Source organism: Kogia breviceps, chromosome 14 (assembly GCF_026419965.1).
Source record: "Kogia breviceps isolate mKogBre1 chromosome 14, mKogBre1 haplotype 1, whole genome shotgun sequence".
Classification (NCBI taxonomy): domain Eukaryota; kingdom Metazoa; phylum Chordata; class Mammalia; order Artiodactyla; family Physeteridae; genus Kogia; species Kogia breviceps.
The window spans coordinates 75,312,835-75,332,388 of record NC_081323.1 but is presented as its reverse complement, the minus strand read 5'-3'; the positions used below and the strand labels follow the sequence as shown (position 1 = coordinate 75,332,388).

Genomic DNA, 19,554 nt, shown 5'->3' with positions numbered 1-19,554 from the left:
AAAACGGGGCGGTCGTCCCTTTAAGGCAAGGCCTCAAGCTGTCCAGCCCCTGGCCCCTATAAGACGACCCGACGGTGTCCGACCGGCCTAGTTCGGTGGCCGCCCCCTGCCAGGGGTCGAGACAACTCTCCCCGAGGAAGAAGAAGGGCCACCCCTTTACCAGGGGCCGAAAGCTCGCCCCGAAACGCAGACCTCCCCTTTAAAAGTGCCTCAAGTCCGCCGGCTAAAAGAGGCCACCCCTTTAAAGAGTCCAGGGTTCTCCAAACAGGAGGCCTCCCCTTTAAGGGCTCGGGAGTTAGTTTCTAGTCCTCCACAAGCGGCCACTTCCCCTTTAAGTTGAATTTAAAAGACTTCTTGCGTGGGGGAGAAGTGGCGGTGAGAATTCCCACTCGCTCCACTTCTCCCAACAGTACAGTTCTCAATTTGTCAGCATCTGTTCGGTGGCTTCCCCTTTAAAAGCTGGCGTTGTAGTCCGCCGAGATCAGTGGCCACCCCTTTAAGGAGATTTAAAGGGGCCTCTTCCAGGCCCAGCTCTTCCAGCCTCCGCCTCCGGTCGCCATGAAAGGCGCGAGGGGGGGGGCGGGGCCGCGGGGCCAGCCCTCCAAAGCCCCGGATGTGAGGCAACGGTGACGGGTAGAGCTTGTCTGTCTGCCGACATAAAAGTGTCTTCCTCCTTTCCTCCGTCTCTGTCTGACTTGCGTCTTAAGGGATTCGGAACGGCTGCTGAGCAGCGAGAGAACTCCAGCTCACCCTCCTGTCGTCTCCTTTGGAGTCTTGGGCCTCTTCTCCGCCAGGACTTCCCTGCCCCTCCTCCCTCTTCCTTCTCAGCCTACGCCTCCTTCCTCTCTCGGCCTCCTCCCACTCTCCGCCCCCTTCCCCCTCACCCCTCTACAGCCTTAGTCGTTGATAGGTTGAGAAGTGTACGTCAAGGCGAAGGGCGGAGTCAAACTCGGGGGAGTGAGTAATATGTAACCGCCCTCAAATCTTGGATTGGGTATACCTCAGCTTAGCTCCGCCCTTCATCAAGTCTTGTGACTCGACTGGTTAGAAGTAGGTGCTTGGGGCGGCTCTCCAGATGACCCCGCCTCTTCCTGCTCTTCGTTCATTGGCCCATCTCCTGACGGCGTCAAGGCGAGGATCTGGATGTAGTGCGCGAGGCCTAGGGGACGGTTGGCCGCTGGGCGGCGCGCGGCCGCGGAAGGTCCCGGTCGACAGCCAGCAACGTCTTCTCTCCCTTTCCGTTGCTTGGCTTAGCCCACAGGCAGCCTGGCTTCTCGCGCACGCGCGTGGTAATAACCACCATCCGGCTGGCAGCTCAGCGGGATCCCCCGCCGTGCGTGGTGGCTAGAGCACGCGGCGTGCTTTGAGAGCGCCAGCCGCGCGGGAAGGAAACCTCATCCCGTTATCGCTCGGTGCAATGGGAGAGTGCTGGCCTGTGGTCCCCGCGTGCTAACAAGAAAAAAACAGTGCCAGGCACCTTCTCACATATTAACTCATTTGACAATGAGAAGTATCTTAGGAAAGTACTGCTATCGGCCCCATTTTACAGATGGAGAGGGGAATTGATGCACATTTAGTTTCCTAACCAAGATTTGGACTCAAGAAGCTTAGCTCCAGTCTGTGCTCTTTACCACTGCTCTGTTCTGCCTCTAAGTTATGAAAGATGTAGAGTGCCGCTTGTGTCCTCTGGTTGCCTGGGTTACCCTTTTAATGTGGACATTATTCTGAGAGGCAACTTGCTTATGTATAAAATGGGTATAATTCTCACAGGGCTGTGTGTAGGTCAATTACCTGTGACAGGTTGTTGTAGGTGCTTAATTACAGCTGATTACTCTTAACTCTTGAATCCAGCAGCAGGTTCCTGGCCTGCATGTTAGGAGGAACTCAGGGCCATCTTGAACAAGGCCTTATAGTCCACTCTGGGACTTTGTCTCCTTTTTTTTTCTGCCGCGCTGCACAGCATGCGGGATATTAGTCCCCTGACCAGGGATCAAACCCGTGCCCCCTGCAGTGGAAGCACGAAGTCCTAACCACTGGACTGTCAGGAAATTCCCTCAGTCTCCTCCTTCACGTAAGTGAACTGAGAGAACCCTGACCAGGGTCACATTATCTTCTGGAGCATGATATTCAGAAGTATCCCTCCACATAGGAAAATTCTCAAATCAACAGGGTATCTATCTCCAATGACCATTCCTCTACCCCCCTCCCTATATCCAACCTTCATCATCTTCCCTGGTCCCTCCTGTTTCCCAGTTTCGGGTGCCAAAGTAGAAACATCAGCCAGTACTGTCAGTTAATCTCAAACTCAGCTAGAGACATACAAAAGAATCAGAAACATATCGAAAACTTTACTAGAAACACAGAAAAAAATATAACTGTCTCAGAGACCTCCCCTCCCTCCAGGATGGATGGATAAACAGATGGAGCTTCTAAGTCCGATGGGGCCACTCTCGATCCCCTTCCTCTTCCTCCAGGAGCATGGCATCCAGCTCCTGCAGTCGCTGCTGCAGCAGGGGTCCTACATCTGGGCTGGGGGCCAGATTGGGAGTAAGGGTCCTGCCAGCTGCAGCCCGGGCCCCGCGAGACGGCCGCCGGGATCGAGGAAGACTACTGTCCCGAAATTCTACAGTTCGCCGGAGCTTCCTTGAGCTGGTAAAAATCAGAGTCCCGTTGCGCTCCCGGGGTTCCTCAAAGATGGTCTCAAAGGTCCTGGACCAGGCAGGGAGGAGTGCTGGTTACCAGCACGCCCCCTTGTTCCAGATTTCCCTCTGTCACCCCCAAGCCTTCAAAGTTTCTCACCTCCTGGTTGTGGGTGACCGGTAATTCTTGTTGGTGTAAATTTCTTCCAAGCTGAACTCCTTCTTGTTCAACCTGTGAGCAAAGAGGAGCAGAGGCCTCTGAGAAACCTGGGGCCAGTGGGCCTGGAGAAGAGATAATCAAGGCCTGGTCTGTATTTCAGTTTCTAGGACATGCCAGGAGTGCTGCCTGAGGCAGACAAATGGTTCTAAGCATAAACCATGTCCAGACCAAATTGACTCCTCCAAGCTGGACTGTGCTCCCTGAGAGATGAAGCCACACTCAGGGGATCTGAGCCTACACCTGTTTGGCCAAGGCAGTTCCATGCACAACAAGCCTCTCACCTGATTGGTCGAGGCAGCCCCATTGGTGTAAGGTTTGGTTGAGAACGGGCCGGTGTCCTGCGGATTCTGAATCGAGAAACCTTTCCCATGGTCTGCAAAAACAGGGCAGAGTGTAAAAGTGCAGCATGGGCTCAGGCTCCCACTTGTCTCCTCTCCCTTCATCTGTACCTCTACCTTGGTCTTGGGGTCTGAAAGCACCTGGTCTTCTGAGGCCCTTGGCTCCTTCCTCTTGGTTGAGCTCAACCTGCAGAGAAGGTCAAGGCTCAGGGCCAAACAGCATTCACAGCAACATCCCCATCTCCTGCCCACTGGATACTAGGGAAGGAGGCTGGGCCCAGACTGTGGCCAAAGCTTTAAGGAGGGTTTATCAAGAGCACTACCTGGGTTCTGCAGGTTCAGAGAAGGAAGAAGTGGACGTGGTAGACGAGCAAGATGTGACGAGGGGAGGAGAGACTCCCACTCCTCCAAGAGGGAAGACCTCTTTCCGGAGACAGGGCCGAGGGGGTGGCGGGGCTCGGGCCATCTCTCCACCACCCACAGTGTGCCGCCGAGGCCGTGGCCGGCTTGGGTGAGGTGGAGCAGGGGGCCAGCTGCAGGTATCTGGGCCCAGATCAGGGCAGGAGTGGCTTCGGCCCAGAGACGGCTTAGGGAGAGGTGCTGGGGGATTCTGGTCTTGGGCCCGCCATTGGCGGATAGGGGGCCGGGGACTGACAGATGCAGTGCCCTCAGCAGCCCCAGACTGCTCGGCCTCTGAGATGGCAATCTTCAACTCCAACTTCATGGGGGGTGATGGGGGTGGGGGCCGTGGGGCTTTGTTGGGTGTGAGGAAGATGTCAGCAAAGCTCTCCAGCTTGGAGCGGACGGAATGGAAGAGGGGGGCCAAGCCCCAGGGACTGAGGCGGGGGCGTAAAAGGCTGGATGGCGGTGGGGTCGATGGGAGCTCCAGAACAGGATCTGGGGCTGAGGAAAGGAGAGGGTCAGGTGGGTATTCCTCAGCTGCAGATGTCTAAGCCCCACTGCAATAGCCTTAGTCCCTCCCCAAACACTAATCTTTGCCCACAGAGGAATAAGCCCATCCCTAAAATACTAAGCCCTAAATTTAGAAGTTAAGCTTCAGGTCTCTGAAATCTAAACCCCATCTTCATACACCAAGCTCTGCCCTGGGAGGGGGTTAAGCCCCATCCCCAACTCGTCACCTCACATTTCTAAGCTCAGCTAAAATGTTCCAGAACCCCAAGTCTCATCCATCTGAGTCCTTACCTGGTGGTGGGCTCTCCAGAGGGTTTGCAGACAAGGCAGATGGCTGGAATGGGGGTTCCACAGCACTGGGTGGAGGCTTTGGCTGGTGAACCATCATCCTTGGCTCAGTTCTGGGGTGAAGGGGCAAGTTAAAGGCTGAGGAAGCTTCCAGATTCAGATCCCACCTGAGCCAGCACCTCCCCTTGTCCCTTAAAGCTTCTGAAAGTGCTACAAGGAAGGATTGGACATGTAAATTCTAATGCTCCTAGCTCTGGCTGCCTGGATAATGGCTGTTGCCTGCACATCTTGATAATCCCTTCCCCAGCCCTCTCACCTTCTCGCTGGGACGGTGAAGTTGGGAGTCTCATCGGCAAAGCCCTGGATATAAACACGGGATGGTTGTGAGGAGGCAGGGAAGCCCCCGTGGTCTCCGTAGCTTCCACATCCCGACTCTCTCGGTCTCCAGATTCCTGCCTGGGTTCACGCTAAAGACTTTTTCATATAGGTCTTTGCTCAGACAGTGTCTTCCACCCTAAAACACTGTCCTCCTTGCTCTGAGCAAAATCCACCCCAGACTCAACCCTCCTACCCCTGTCTTCTATGCCCACTGGCATGCCTGCCCCCAGCTGAACTCCTGACATCTTTCCCTGAAGTTTCCATACCTCTGCTGGGGGTCTGGGGCTGGCAATGTCCTCTAGCATCACCACAAGAGTGGGCTGGGGGGCCTGGTCCACCTTTTGTGAAGGGCCCTCCTCTGGGCCAGGTGTTGTCCTTGATCGCCGCCTCAGTGTGGAAGGGGGCCGATGCACACGGCTCAAGGGCTCTCGGCATAAGTGCAGTGGGTCGGGAGGCCTAGAGAAGGACCAGGAATATCAGTGGGGCTCAGCTGTGTTCCCAGCTTACCCCCCATCCTGCCATGCTCACCTGGCTTGTGGGGACCATGTGGCCTGTAGGGGTGGCGAGGCAGGTGGATAGCTGTGGACAGAATCCCGACGGTTGCTGCGGTGCCGTGGGGTGGAGATCTCCTCTTGGGGCACCAGGGGGACCTAGGGGAGGAGGAAGTGTCAAGAGCAAGGTGACAGAATGAGGCTGGACAGGGCCTCCCTGTGCCTAACAGTGCCCTATGCCACAAAAATGACAGAAATCATGGCTAGAATTCATTGAAGATCCCCAAAGAAGAGGTCAGTGATGGCCCTCAATTAAGGGCCAGATATGACAGTGTCCTGAGCTGCTGGTGTGGAAGCTGGATAATGTCACCCAGGCTATTTGAAGAAATGAAAAGGAGAAGGTGACCCGGAGTGAGTTACTGCCCTATTTGGGACCTCGGTTTTTCTAATCTGTGCAATGGAGCTGAAGTCCTCAGCCTGCTTCCCAAGGATTGCCTAGAAGTTGGGCTGGGAAGAAAGCAGAAGGGTTTCTCATACTTAAGAGTTGTAGGGATGTGGTTTCAGCCCAACAGAGTTGGTAGTGGAGAATGGGCACTGGAGACCCTGCCCAATTCCAGGCTGGAGTGAGAGCCAAGGAAAAACAAAAAACAAAAAAAACCCTCTAGCATTAGGGAGGCTGCCTGATGGACGAGTGTGTGAGGTGTTTGGACCTCAGTTATCCTCACTAGTGATCTAGTTTGACTTTGGTACTGAGGGAACCTGAGAGAGAAGGGGGCCTCTCAGTTCAAGGGGCTCACCATGTGGGCAGCCATGACATCTTCCAGGACCACGGCCAGGACCCGCCGAGAGGCTTTTTCCAAGGGTGAAGGGGCCCCGAAGGGCTGCAGCTTCGGCCGTTTGGGGCTCCTGGCTCCCCATAACGCTCGAGCCAGGGGCTGGCGGCACAGACCCTGCCGGCCAGGCGGGCTGGAGGATGAGAGAAGCAGAGGACGGTCGCCTGAGCCTGTTGGCTCTGTGGTTTCCCCGGTACGGCCACCAGGCTCCCCGTTTCCCGGGCTCAAGACAGGCGGGCGGGGTGCGCTCTCACCTGGAGTCCCCGGGCAAGTCCATGGGGGAAGCGGCGGCTCCGGGGAGTCCCTGGGGGATCCCAGGCTCCAGCCTGGGGTGCGGGGGGAGCGGGGGAGCCGGGAGTGAAGGCCAGCCCCTCCCGTGGGGCTCCGCCCTTCATGGTCCGCCCGCGGCTCCCGGTAGCTCACAGGCCGGAGCCCTGGGGCGCGTAAGGGCGCCCCCGCCTGGCTGCCGGGAACGGGTGTCTTCCCGCTGCCGCTGCAGCGACCAGCGGATCACTCGCGTCCTGCCTAGGCCGCGAGAACCTGGATTGCTGCGGCCCCCGTTCTCCCACGGCCCGAGCCTCCTGGGGCCTTTGTCCCTTCAGATTCTGCCCTGAGATTCCCCCGGGATCAGCTGGGATCCCGGTCCTCGGAGGCTCAGTTTCCGCCGGAACCCTCTTCAATTCTCATCCACCCCCAGCGAGTGGCCGAGGACTCCGAAGCAATACTCCCACACGCCGACGGTTCCCCCTCCCACCAGATCCCCTAGACTGGATCCCCGCGGAAAGAATCCTACAGCGCGGTTCCTCCAAACAGACGCCGCGCGAGGATCCTCCTCTCCCTGTCAGCTTCGGCTCCTCAAAGCTCCACTCAGACAGAGGCGGCCCGAGCTTGAGCATCAGGAACTCAGTCCGGATCCCTGGGGATCCACTGTCAAGCAGATACCCCCTTCACTCCAATCCCGGGAGGTCCCGCCCACAGACCCCCTCCCTCCGCCCTCCCCTGATCCCCGCCCAGCGCTCTCCCCAGCCGGGGACCAGATGGTTCAAAAGTTTCTTTCCCTCCCTCCTCCCGCCCTCTCTCCAGCCGCACGGTGCCCTCCCCCGCGCGCCGCTCACCGCCGCCTCCCGCGGATCCCGGGTCTTGACGGCTCCCACCTCCGGCTCCTTTAAAACTAGCCTTACCCAGCACTGCCCAACCGCCGAGGGCCTTCTTCTCGAAGCCTTGGGGCACCGCCCAATCGCCGGTCCCCGTCTTCCGGGGTGGTGAGAGACTAAGTGAAGCCGCCTAGCGGCCATCATCCCTAGGGGCAAGAAGCCAAATTTGGCAGCGCCGCCATTATAATTGAGGGCAGATTGCGCTGAACTCGATGAACCGAAGTAGACCCGACGGCGTCATCTTCTCCGGTCAGTGAGTGGCCGAAGACTACGGCAAGTTTCTTGAGCTCTTGAGGCAACTGTCGTGAAGCTAGGCTACCGCCACGTTTTTTAAGGGCATCTTCCGGTTCTTTCGTTTTTAGGCCAATAAACGTGAACTGAGCGCTAACGATATGTGAAATTCCCAATTTCCTAGAGAGGCCCCATTGAGCCCGTTTCCAGTACCATTGTAGGCTCCTGAACCGGGTTCCCACGTTGCAGGGAAGAGTTTGGCTAGGGCTTGTGCTGCCTCAGGCTCCTTTGCTCGCACGGTGTCCTGGAGAGACTGGGTTCAGTCAAAGTGGGGAAGAGGGTGGGTCATTGAGCTTCACTTTACCCGAGTGTTGTGTACCTCTTCCTGGAGGAAAGGGGGTTCCTATAGAGGGCTCAGTACAGAGGCGTCATTGCAGACCAGTAACCATCTTGGCATGCTTGATGGGTCCGCTTTTCTCTGGGGCTCCCACGAGCCCTCTTTCAAGAGGGGTCTGGCTGATGGGTTGTGTAAATAGTCCTTAGTAGTAGGGGATCGGGGATGGAATCCTGCTGCTTAGAGCGGCTGCGTCACGGGACTTTTATACCAGGAGCCTGCTGTTGGTGGGGAGGTAGTGGGCATGTCCTGGCTTCTTGTACTGTGAAGGCGCCCTCACTGCCTAACCAAAGCCCATGCCTCCACTAGTTCTCCTTCCCCAGGATTCCCTGGTCCAAACTAGTACTCTTCTTTTTTTAAAATTTTTCTTTCTTTATTTTTTTGCGGTACTTGGGCCTTTCACTGTTGTGGCCTCTCCCGTTGCAGAGCACAGGCTCCAGACGCGCAGGCTCAGCGGTCATGGCTCACGGGCCCAGCCGCTCCGCGGCATGTGGGATCCTCCCGGACCGGGGCACGAACCCGTGTCCCCTGCGTCGGCAGGCGGACTCTCAACCACTGCGCCACCAGGGAAGCCTCTTTATTTTTAAAAAAATTTATTTATTTTTGGCCGCGCCCCCAGGGCATGCGGGATCTTAATTCCCCGACCAGGGATCGAACCCCTGCCCCCTAGAGTGGAAGCTGGGAGTCCTAACCACTAGACCGCCAGGGTATTCCCTAGTATTTATTTTCTCGACAGAACAAAAAAGCCTGAAGCCTAGAATCCTGGGTCTGAGGTGAAGGTGCAGAGTGACCTACTCAGCCCAGCATAATTCTCTTTTATGGGATTGAGTGATAAGAGTAATGATCCAGAAAGGAAGATATGGAAAGAACAGCATCGGGAAGAGTTGGTGTGGAAAATGAAGACTCCCCAACTCTAACCAAGGACTCATCCAGATAGGTCTCTGGGACTACAGTGACTCTCTGTAGCACAAGGCCCGCTGGGTCCCCTGGAAATGCATGGTGAGATTTCTGGTGCGAAGAAGCAGCAGCTCTTCCAACTGGAAGTGTTCTCCCCCCCCCCACCCCACCGGAGCAGGGCCGGCTACACAGGTGCCTGAGGATGTTCCCTGCTGGTGTGGTGATGGTTCCAGCTGTGAGTAGAGATCCCTCTCAACTTTGGTGAGTTGAGAGGGCCCCTGTAGGCTTTCACTTTCCTGCTTAAATACACAGGTGTTTCCCAGGCTCCAGGGCAATGAAAACCTTTCAAGGGCCGAGCAAGCCTGATCTGAGTTTTGAGGGCAAAGGAAGTAGCCTAAAGAAAGGGCCTGAGAATCTGGCGGGGAGGGCCAAGTCCTATGACCCTAACTTGGGGTGCTGGAGTTCATCAAATTGAATAAGGTAGACTGTGGTTTCTTGGCCCTCAGCCCAGGCCAGCAGTGACGAACCTTCACACCCTCATGGCCTTGCCTCTGGAAATAACCCTAGAGGGAGGATTTCCAGTCACCTCTTTGTGACTACCATTTCAAAAACTCTTACCTTATCCACCACCTGTGTACACACCCCAGGCATGGCCAATGTGTGCTGATCCAGTGGCAGGAGGCCTCACCCAGCCTCCTACGGGACAGGTGATGTGGCTGGAGATTGGCACATCTGTGTATCTATTCTTCAGAAACTCTGGACCCCTTTAGGCTCTGGGCTCACATCTGCTTAACTGTTCCTGGCCTTAGTGGTCTCATTTGTAAAATGGGAACAATAAACCCTGTCATGCCTGCCTCAAAATAGACTTAGAAGATCAAGTGAGAAGGCACATCTGAAAGTGCCTGATAAGTAAGTTAAGTCTCAGGGTGCAGGCAAAAAGAGGATGATAAAAACTGCCTCTTTCTCTCAGAGTGCTCTATCCCTTCTGGTCCTCAAGCCAGCTACTCTGCTCAGGATCTCAGCCCCAGTGAGGCCCAGGTAGAGGCTCTTTCTTAGGTGCAGTATCTCCAGCTGAGGGGTAGTGGCTGCTCTTATAGCTGCTATTCCTGCATTCTTTAGAATTCTCTTTACTTCTTACTATCTATAGCAGGCAGATTGTGTCCCTCAGAATTGTGTCCCAGTTCCTGTGACTGTGACCTTATTTGGAAATAGAGTCTTTGCATACATAATCATTGAAATCATACTGTATTTGTTTGGGCCTCAATCCAATGACTGGTGTCCTTGTAAGAAGGAAATTTGGACACAAACTCATGGAAAGGAGAAGGCCATGTGAAGACACGCAAAGAGACACACAGGAAGAATGCCATGTGGTAACAGAGGCAGAGATTAGAGTGATGCATCTACAAATCTAAGGAATGCCATAGAGCACCAGCAAACCACCAGAAGCTAGGAAGAGGCAAGGAAAGATTCCCCCTAGGGTCTCAAAGGGAGTATGGCCCTGCTGATGCCTTGATTTCAGGATTCTAGTCTCCAGAACTTGGAGAGAATAGATTTATGTTGTCTTAAGGCACCCAATTTGTGGTAATTTATCATGGCAGCCCTAGGAAACTAATACATAATCCAATCCCTCATTTCTCTAATTCCCTTTTATAGTTGATCATTCTTTTTTTTTTAAGTATTTTTAAAATTTATTTATTTATTTATTTGGCTGAATCAGGTCCTAGTCATGGCACACAGGATCTTCGTTGCAGTGCGTGGGCTTTTCTCTAGTTGTGGTGCACAGGCTCCAGAGCATAGAGGCTTGGTTGCTCCAGAGCGCGGGGGCTTAGTTGCCCCGTGGCATGTGGGATCCCAGTTCCCCAACCAGAGGCTGAACCCCCGTGTCCCCTGCATTGGGAGGCAGATTCTTAACCACTGGACCACCCGGAAAGTCCCGATAATTCTTTTTTTTTTTTTTTGGCTGCTCTGCATGGCTTGCGGGATCTCAGTTTCCTGACCAGGGATTGAACGTGGGCCACAGCAGAGAAAGCCCAGAATCCTAACCACTAGGCCACCCTAATTATTGGGAAGTCCCAATAATTCTGTTTAATAAACTTCTGCTTGTTGAAATTGCTATGTGGATTCTCCCAGTTGCACCCACACTTATACCATCACCACAAAAATACTAGTGTTTCAGCACTAAAGAAAATGGAATATCCGAATCTTGAAAGTTCCTACTGCAATTACTATGCAGATATTTCAGAGAGTATGCCATTTTTGAGAGACGTTTAAAATCTGCATTGCAGACATATTCCTTAAATGCATTTTGAATGCTCCTATTGCACCGGAGAAAAAAATAAATAATGAGAGCAGATGGTGCCTGTGAGGACAGCTGGCTCAACCGAAGTGGAGAAAGTTGGGCTAGACAGCTGCCATGTTATCTAAAGGCCATTCCTGACATCCTGTGGTTTCAGGTGGAGGCCAGCTCTAGGCAACACTCAGAAAACAAGTCCAGGTAGAGGTTTCTAGAAATGACTGTACCGGATACTATAGGCTGAGAAGGCAGAGGGACAGTGGTATCAGTGGCAATGCTGGGGCAGGGAGGTCCATGACACACACAAAACACGTTCACCTGGCTATGACCTTTCCTCCAGAGAAAGAGGCCTAGACATGAGAGACAAGGGCCCTGGCTGGTCAAGAAGGCTCTAGGGGGCTTCCCTGGTGGCGCAGTGGTTGAGAATCCACCTGCCGATGCAGGGGACACGGGTTCGTGCCCTGGTCCAGGAAGATCCCACATGCTGTGGAGTGGCTGGGCCCGTGAGCCATGGCCGCTCTGAGCCTGCGCGTCCGGAGCCTGTGCTCCGCAAAGGGAGAGGCCACAACAGTGAGAGGCCTGCGTATTGCAAAAAAAAAAAAAAAAAAAAAAAAAAAAAATGAAGGCTCTAGGGCTTCCCTGGTGGCGCAGTGATTAAGAGTCCGCCTGCCAAGGCAGGGAACACGGGTTCGAGCCCTGGCCCGGGAGGATCCCACATGCTGCGGAGCAACTGGGCCCATGCGCCACAACTGCTAAGCCTGCGCTCTGGAGCCCGTGAGCCACAACTGCTGAAGCCCATGCTTCTAGAGCCCGTGCTCCACAGCAAGAGAAGCCACCGCAATGAGAAGCCCGCGCACCGCAACAAAGAGTAGCCCCAGCTCACCGCAACTAGAGAAAACCTGTGCACAGCAGTGAAGACCCAACGCAGCCAAAATTAAATAAATCAATAAAAAAAGGCTATAAATATGGGATGACATCCATTTATTTGCTCAACACATTTTTAAAACTCAAACCACATGCCAGACACAAAAAATACTATGGTGAGCAAGACAGTGAGAGTCCTTATCCACAGAGAGACAAGTAAACAGACCAGGGCATAGTGAAATAAATGCTAAACTCAGCTTATATGCAGGTTCCCAAAAGAGCACGTAAGCAGAGCCAGAGAAACCTCAGAGAAGGTGATGAATCATCTAAGAACTGAGGGAAAGGGGGTTGGTGGGGAGACTGTGCATGGGTCACCACAACTGTGCAAAGGACCAGAGGACAAAACTCAGTAGGCTGCAAATAATTGGGTGTCAGCCTCTCAGAACTAATGCATGCCTTTTAGAATAAATATGTTTGGGCTTCCCTGGTGGCGCAGTGGTTAAGAGTCCTCCTGCTGATGCTGGGGACACGGGTTCAAGCCCTGGTCCGGGAGGATCGCACATGCTGCAGAGCAGCTGGGCCCATGTGGCACAGCTACTGAGCCCGCGCTCTAGAGCCTGCAGGCCACAACTACTGAGGCCCGTGCGCCTAGAGCCCATGCTCTGCAACAAGAGAAGCCACTGCCATGAGAAGCTGGCGCACCGCAATGAAGAGTGGCCCCCACTCACCGCAACTAAAAAGAAAGCCCACGCGCAGCAACGAAGACCCAATGCAACCAAAAATAAATAAATTAATAGAATAAATATGTTGAATGCTCCTTTTATTACAATGAAATAAATAAATAGAGAAATCAGCCATCTATAGTCCTACTTTTTGAAAACCACTATAACCCTTACTGTAATTTAAAGGACAAATAAAGTCATTTTTTAAAACAATGTGTATCCAATGGTAACCTATAAGTAACTTAGAATAAAAATTACAACTATAGGCAACAATATGAGTGAATTTTAGATGCAAAAGAAGACAGGCACCAAAAAATGTGTGTATATATATACAGTGATTCCATTTGTATTATGTTCAAAAAGAGGCAAAACTAATCTGTAATGTTAGAACTTGGACTAGTGGTTATCTTTGGGAAGGGTGGTGACTGGAAGGTGTATGAGGGGTATCTAGGGTTAGGCTGATGGAAATGTTTTGGTTTCTGCATCTGGGTACTGGTTATGTGGGTGTGTTCACTTTATGAAAATTCATTGAGCTGATACTTAAGATTTGTGCACTTTTGTGTATTCTTTCAAAAAAGTAATGTATATCTCAATATGTAAATGCTTGGGCAGGGCTTTGCCAAAGGATTTAGTGAAGCAATCATATGGAAATATGCTTGCACTACATATAGGATTTCTGTGAACACAGCAGCTACAAACTCAGGCTGTCACAGATGGGTTGTGTTGCTGATTCAAATTCAAATGTGGCCATCTGTGCAATGATTTTCCAAAACAGCAAATAATTCTTGGCAAAGTTCCAAACAAAACAAAATACAGTCTTTCCTCCATTTATACAGGCCTTTCTGGAAAAGTCAGGATTAAAACTGTACTTGTAAGTTTGTGCTTCTATATAAAATAAACTTAGGTTCTGTACTCAGATAATTAAAAACCTGTTTTCACCTACACACATGTCCACGGGGCATTCTGAGCATGGTAGAGGACAAGGGACACTTTTTCACTGAGCAGGGCTGGCTGGTTTTGAGCAAGACATCTGATACCCCTGGGCCCAGCCATTAAACGGAAGGATCCCTTATCTATGTTGATTAGAAATTGTCCATTCTCCAGCTTTGGAAGATAAGATCCTTGAGGAGAGAACCTTTGCCTGTTTTTTCCCCATGGATTTGTCCTAAACTACTGGTACATAATAGACTCGGGACTGGCATGGGAAAACTATGAGAAGGAAGGACTCGGGTAACAGAATTTTAGGTCATATGCCAGCAACAGGAGTAAAGTGTCGTTGAATAGTCAACTAAAATATCTAGAAAAAAATAAGAAGGTCTCGGCTCAACAACCATGTGAAAATGTTTAGCAGCAGTTAGGTGTGCAGGCCTAGAGGCGGATTTCTCAATCGCAGCACTATTAATATTTTGAGCCAGAGAATTCTTTGTTGTGAGGAGCTGTCCTGTGCATGGTAGGGTGTTTAGTGGAAGCATCCCTAGCCTCTACCCACTAGATGTCAGTAGCGCACACATACCTCTCCCTGGACCCTCCCTTCCCCCACCCTTCACCCCCATGCTGGACAACCAAAAAATGTCTCTATACTTACCAAACACCCCCTGAGGGGTGGGGGAGTGGGGAGTCACCCCCCCCAAGTGGGGAATCACTGGCCTAGAGGATATAATGACAGTTGGAACCAAGGGAAAGAGGTTGGATGCCTGAACCTTGGGAAAATCTACTTAAAAAATTTTTTTTTAAATTTATTTTATTTATTTTTGGCTGCGTTGGGTCTTCGTTGCTGCGCGCGGGCTTTCTTTAGTTGCGGCGAGCGGGGGCTACTCTTCGTTGCAGCGCACGGGCTTCTCCTTGAGGTGGCCTCTCTTGTTGTGGAGCACACAGGCTCTAGGCGCGCAGGCTCAGGAGTTGTGGCGCACGGGCTTAGTTGCTCTGTGGCACGTGGGATCTTCGACACTGGCAGTCGGATTCTTAACCACTGCGCCACCAGGGAAGTCCCCGGGAAAATGTACTTCAAAAATGGGGAATGTAACAAAGAAGACAAAGATGAGCCAAAAAACAAAAAAAGGGATTCAGAAGCCACTGGAAGAAAGTAGCAGGGAGTTTTAACAAGGAGGTTAGCAGGTCTTGGAGAGAATTGTCTCAGCGGAACAGCAGGACAAGAGCCTCGTTGGCATAGGTTTGTGTGTGTGTGTGTGCGCACGTACGTGTCCTAGGTGGGACAGGTGATGAAAATGTAGATGCAGTCCAGTAGCCAGTAAAAACGGGAAAGCAAAGAAAACTTTTTTTCATTACTTCAATATTTTTGAAAAATTGCTCTGCCAGCAGTAGCTATATAACACAGCGGTTAGGATACATGGGCTTCAAAGTCAGATGCATTGGATTCTATTGCTGGCTCCTTAATTTAGTGGTGTTCATGTTACAGCGGAGAGTTTCTTACTGGATTGAGCTTGAGCACCCCCATTCGGAAAGTGAGATGATCAGCCTCATGGGGTTACTTCAAGGATTAAATGAGAGAATGTATTTGAAGTGTTTCACACTGTTCCTGGCACATGGTGTAGGTTGTTGTTTTTCTTGTTACACTACAGTTATTAGATGCTTAGGAGCAACAGAGAATAAGATTATGACTTTGACCACTCAGCCCTCAGAGCAATGGAGAAAAGGGAAGAGGGTGCTTCTGTAAGTCACTGAAGTCCAGCTGGTGGTCAGGGACTCTATGCCAGGAGTGTGTGTGAGCTGCTTAAGTGCCAGGATGGCTCAGAAGGAAAAGCCCTAGTGATTAGGTCAGAAAGACCAGTGTTCTTATTCTCCCCCCGCAACCCCGCAATGTTCTTATTCTTAAATAGGGACCACACTCCCACCCTCATATGGAGCGTTTATCAGGGTTAGATGATTCTAAGAAGGTTGTTGTGCACCTGGGGCAATGTAGAAATTCCACAAAGGTGCTCAGCTCCCTACTGGCTTCTCTCAGGACAGGAACCCAGTTAATTTTGGGGCCAGGCTGCACTCTCCGAGGCCTTGTGGGTCAGCAGAACAGAAGGAGCTGAGGTGCAATAGCCCAGAGGACGCTGACCAATGCGGGCTCGCTACATGGTAACCTCCGGGAACTCCTGATCCTGTTCTTGCGAACCCGGCCTCCTGTCTAGGCGTTACCTAGCAACAGCGTCCTGGAGTCTGGCCCAAGAGGCCAATCAGCACGTACTTCGTTATTTCAGTGATGGGAACAGCCCAGTCACCGGGCGCTGTCAGAAGCCACCTCCTCAAGCTAATCTCCGCAAGCACCAATGAGGGGTTAGGAAATTTAAGAGCTGGAGCTGAGTATTCGGAGCTGGCTCTTATTTGATAAGACCAACTGGGGGGAAAGAATGACCAGCTTCCGACTGCATCTGAATGATGGTTGTGAAGGCAGGTCGCCGCCATATTCTCGTAGGGCGTTTTCCGGTACCGTTGTCCACTCTGAGTACCAGAGTGACCCATGACGTTGTGATTCCTCTGTTTGGGCCGCAGCTTGGCCCCACGCAAAGCCAAATCCGGGCTGGCTCAGACACCGGCTCTAGCAGGGCAGTGTCTCCTTGGTCCGAAAAGGGAGTGGCCCTTGGATTGGGGCATCTAGGACCTGGGGACTGGAAGAATTCAAGCGCCGCCCTAGTCCCTTTCCCCATCTGCAGCCCAGAGCCTGGATCCGAGCCGAGGAGGCTGTGAGCTGTGTAGCTTTGCCGCGTGGCGGAGTATTTCTTCTTGGGGAAGTGGTGAAATCCGAGGCGCAGAAGGCCCTTTACCGAAAGTGATACTAGAGACCTGTGGCCACCTGGGGGCGCTCCGTGAGGCCCTTTAGTGGTCTCCTCCTTTTGCCCATTTCTGCTCACCCTTTATTCATCTATTCACGATGTACCTAAGCCAGTTATTGGGCTAGAACTGCAGATGCGGACTACTCAGACAGGGCAAAATGCCTGGAGCGGAGGGGAACAGAGGGGATGGTGGGCTGAGGCTTGGGGAGGGGCTGTCCTAGAGTGTCTCTTGAAAGCCTTTTTTTTTTTTTTTTTTTTTTTTAATAATTCACTATGACCATCTTGCTGTGTCTATTACTACAACATAGTTTTTTTAAAAGGCTTTATTGAAATGTTATTCACATACCATGTAATTCACCCATTTAAAGTGTAAAATTCAATGTTTTTTAGTATATTTAGAGTTATGAAACCATCACCACAATCAATTAAACACATTGTCATCACTCCAGAAAGAAACTCCCCAGCCATCACTCCCCATTCTCCTCTCCTCCAGCCCCTGGCAACCACTGATCTACTTTATCTCTCTGTAGATTTGCCTTTTCTGGACATTTCATGTAAATGGAATCATAAGACACGTGGTCTTTTTTAATCTGGCTTATTTCACTTGGCATGTTTTTAAAGTTCATCCATGTTATAACATGAATAATTATTTAGAATTTTTTTAATAGATTTTATTTTTAGAGTAGTTTAGAGTTCACAGTAGAATTGAGCTGAATGTACAGAGTTCCCATATTCCTCTGCCCTCCCTCCAGCCTCCCCCACTATCAACAACCCATACCCGAGTGGCACATTTGTATACAATCTATGAACATACATTGACTCATCATTATCACTCAAAGTCCATAGTTTACATTAAGATTCACTTTTGGTGTTGTACTTCTATGACTTTTGACAAATGCATAATGACGTGTATCCACAATTATTATAGTATCATGTGCAATAGTTTCATTACCCTAAAAATCCTCTGTGCTCCAACTATTCATTCCTCCTTTTCCAACCCCTGGAAACCACTGATCTTTTTATTGTCTCCATGGTTTTGCCTTTTCCAGAATGTCATATAGTTGGAATAATACAATAATCACTGAGTAATATGCATTTGAGGTCTCTACATATCTTTTCATGGCCTGATAGCTCATTTCTTTTTACCGCTAATATTTCACTGTATGGATGTACCACAGTTTATTTATCTATTCACTTACTGAAGGACATCTTGGTTGCTTCCAAGCTTTGGCAATTATGAATACAGTTGCTGTAAACATCCGTGTGCAGGTTTTTGTGTGGACGTAAGTTATCAGCTCCTTTGGGTAAATACCAAGAAGCATAATTGCTGGATCATATAATAAGAGTATGTTTATTTTTCTAAGAAATTGACAGTCTTACAAAATGGCTGTACTAATTTTTTTCAATGAATTCCTTAGGAGTTTGTATATCATGTCACCTACATATAGCAAGAGTTTTACATCTCTCCAATCTGGATGGCTTTTATTTTGTATTCTTGCCTAACTGTTCTCCCTAAAACAGTATAATGTAACAGAATAAAGTGGAAGTGATGAGAAAAATATATATATATTATAGTATGTAATAATGAGAATAATATTGGTGAATAGAATAGAAATGAAAAGAGTGGGCCTCCTTATCTTGTTCCTGATCTTATGGGAAAAGCATTCAGTCTTTCATCAAGTTGAGGACTTTCCCTTTTATTTCTAGTTGTTGAGTGTTTTTATTATGAAGGGGTGTTGGATTTTGTCAAGTTCTTTCTGCATGTCTGTTAAGATGATCCTGTGGTTTTTGTCCTTATTTTATTGACATATGATGTATTACATGAATTGATTTTAAGATGTTAAACCAACCTTGCACTCCTGGGCTAACTCCCATCCAATCATGCTATATAATCCTTTCTGTGTGTTGCTGGATTTGGTCTTCTCTTGTATTTTGTTAGGTATTTGTTTTTATTTTTTATTTTTATTTTTTGCGGTACGTGGGCCTCTCACTGTTGTGGCCTCTCCCGCTGCGGAGCACAGGCTCCGGACGCGCAGGCTCAGTGGTCATGGCTCACGGGCCCAGCTGCTCCGTGGCATGTGGGATCTTCCTGGACCAGGGCACGAACCCGTGTCCCCTGCATCGGCAGGCGGACTCTCAACCACTGCGCCACCAGGGAAGCCCTGTTTTTATTTTTATTTGTGTAAAATTCACTCAACATAAAATTTATCATCTTAACCATTTTTAAGTGTACGGTTCAGTAGTGTTAAGAATACTCACATTGTTGGTGCAACCAATCTCCAGACCTTTCTCATCCTGCAAAACTGGAACTCTGTATGTAATAGGGAAGAACCTTTTGTATTCTATCACAAGTTAATCACTAAAGAGATGTTGCCTCTAAGCTTAAATTATACATAATGGCCCATCTCTGGGAACCCTGCTTCCCAGGTAATGAGCATTAAGCTAAATACCTTTGTTTAGCCCACAGGAAACATCCTGACCAGGCCCACCTGTGAATGACTGCAGGAGGAAGAAATTAACACATCCCCTCTGGTGGCAGATGGGAATCAGGAAGTGTTTTGCTTTACTCCCTCCCATTTTTGTATAAAAGGAGCCTGAGTTCTAACTCAGGCAAGATGGTTTTTTGGGCACAAACCCACCATCTTCTCGGTCAGCTGGCTTTCTGAATAAAGTCATTATTCCTTGCCCCAGCAACTCCTCTCTCGATTATTGGCCTGTCCTGTGGCAAGCAGTACAAGCTTAGACTCAGTAACATATACTCATTAAAAAACTCCCCATATTCCCCTCTCCTCAGCCCATGATAATCACCCAACCACCATTCTACTTTATGTTTCTGTGAAATTGGCTACTTTAGATACCTCATATAAGTGGAATCATACGTATTTATCATTTTGTGACTGGCTTATTTCACTTAATGTCCTCAAGTTTCCTCCAAGTTGTAGCACGTGTCATGTTTCCTAACTTTTCATGGCTGGATAATACTCAATTGTTTGTAAACACCACATTTTCTTTATCCATTCATTGGTCCATGGACACCTGGGTTGCTTCCACCTCTTGACTATTGTGAATAATGCTGCCATAAACGTGTGTGCATCAATATCTCCTCAAGACCCTGCTTTGA

General features: G+C 50.3%; 1 protein-coding gene across 6 annotated transcripts; it reads right to left on the bottom strand.

The window, feature by feature from the left end:
* Positions 1–2,328: 2,328 nt before the first annotated feature.
* Positions 2,329–7,512, bottom strand: PRR14 (proline rich 14). 6 transcript variants are annotated; one of them, XM_067012465.1, is made up of 12 exons: positions 7,281–7,512; positions 6,354–6,425; positions 6,064–6,232; positions 5,304–5,425; positions 5,042–5,231; positions 4,714–4,757; positions 4,401–4,510; positions 3,521–4,100; positions 3,315–3,384; positions 3,141–3,232; positions 2,800–2,871; positions 2,329–2,709 (listed from the first exon to the last, which is right to left on the bottom strand). In XM_067012465.1, exons 2-12 carry the CDS (start codon positions 6,374–6,376, stop codon positions 2,430–2,432), a joined length of 1,752 nt encoding a protein of 583 aa, XP_066868566.1. In that variant the 5' UTR covers positions 6,377–6,425; positions 7,281–7,512; the 3' UTR covers positions 2,329–2,429. The 6 variants fall into 6 exon arrangements, with proteins under 6 accessions (XP_066868566.1, XP_058892196.1, XP_066868565.1 ...); XM_059036213.2 differs by having other exon boundaries at positions 7,215–7,337; XM_067012464.1 differs by having other exon boundaries at positions 3,309–3,384; positions 7,215–7,311.
* Between the last annotated feature and the right edge of the window lie 12,042 nt (positions 7,513–19,554).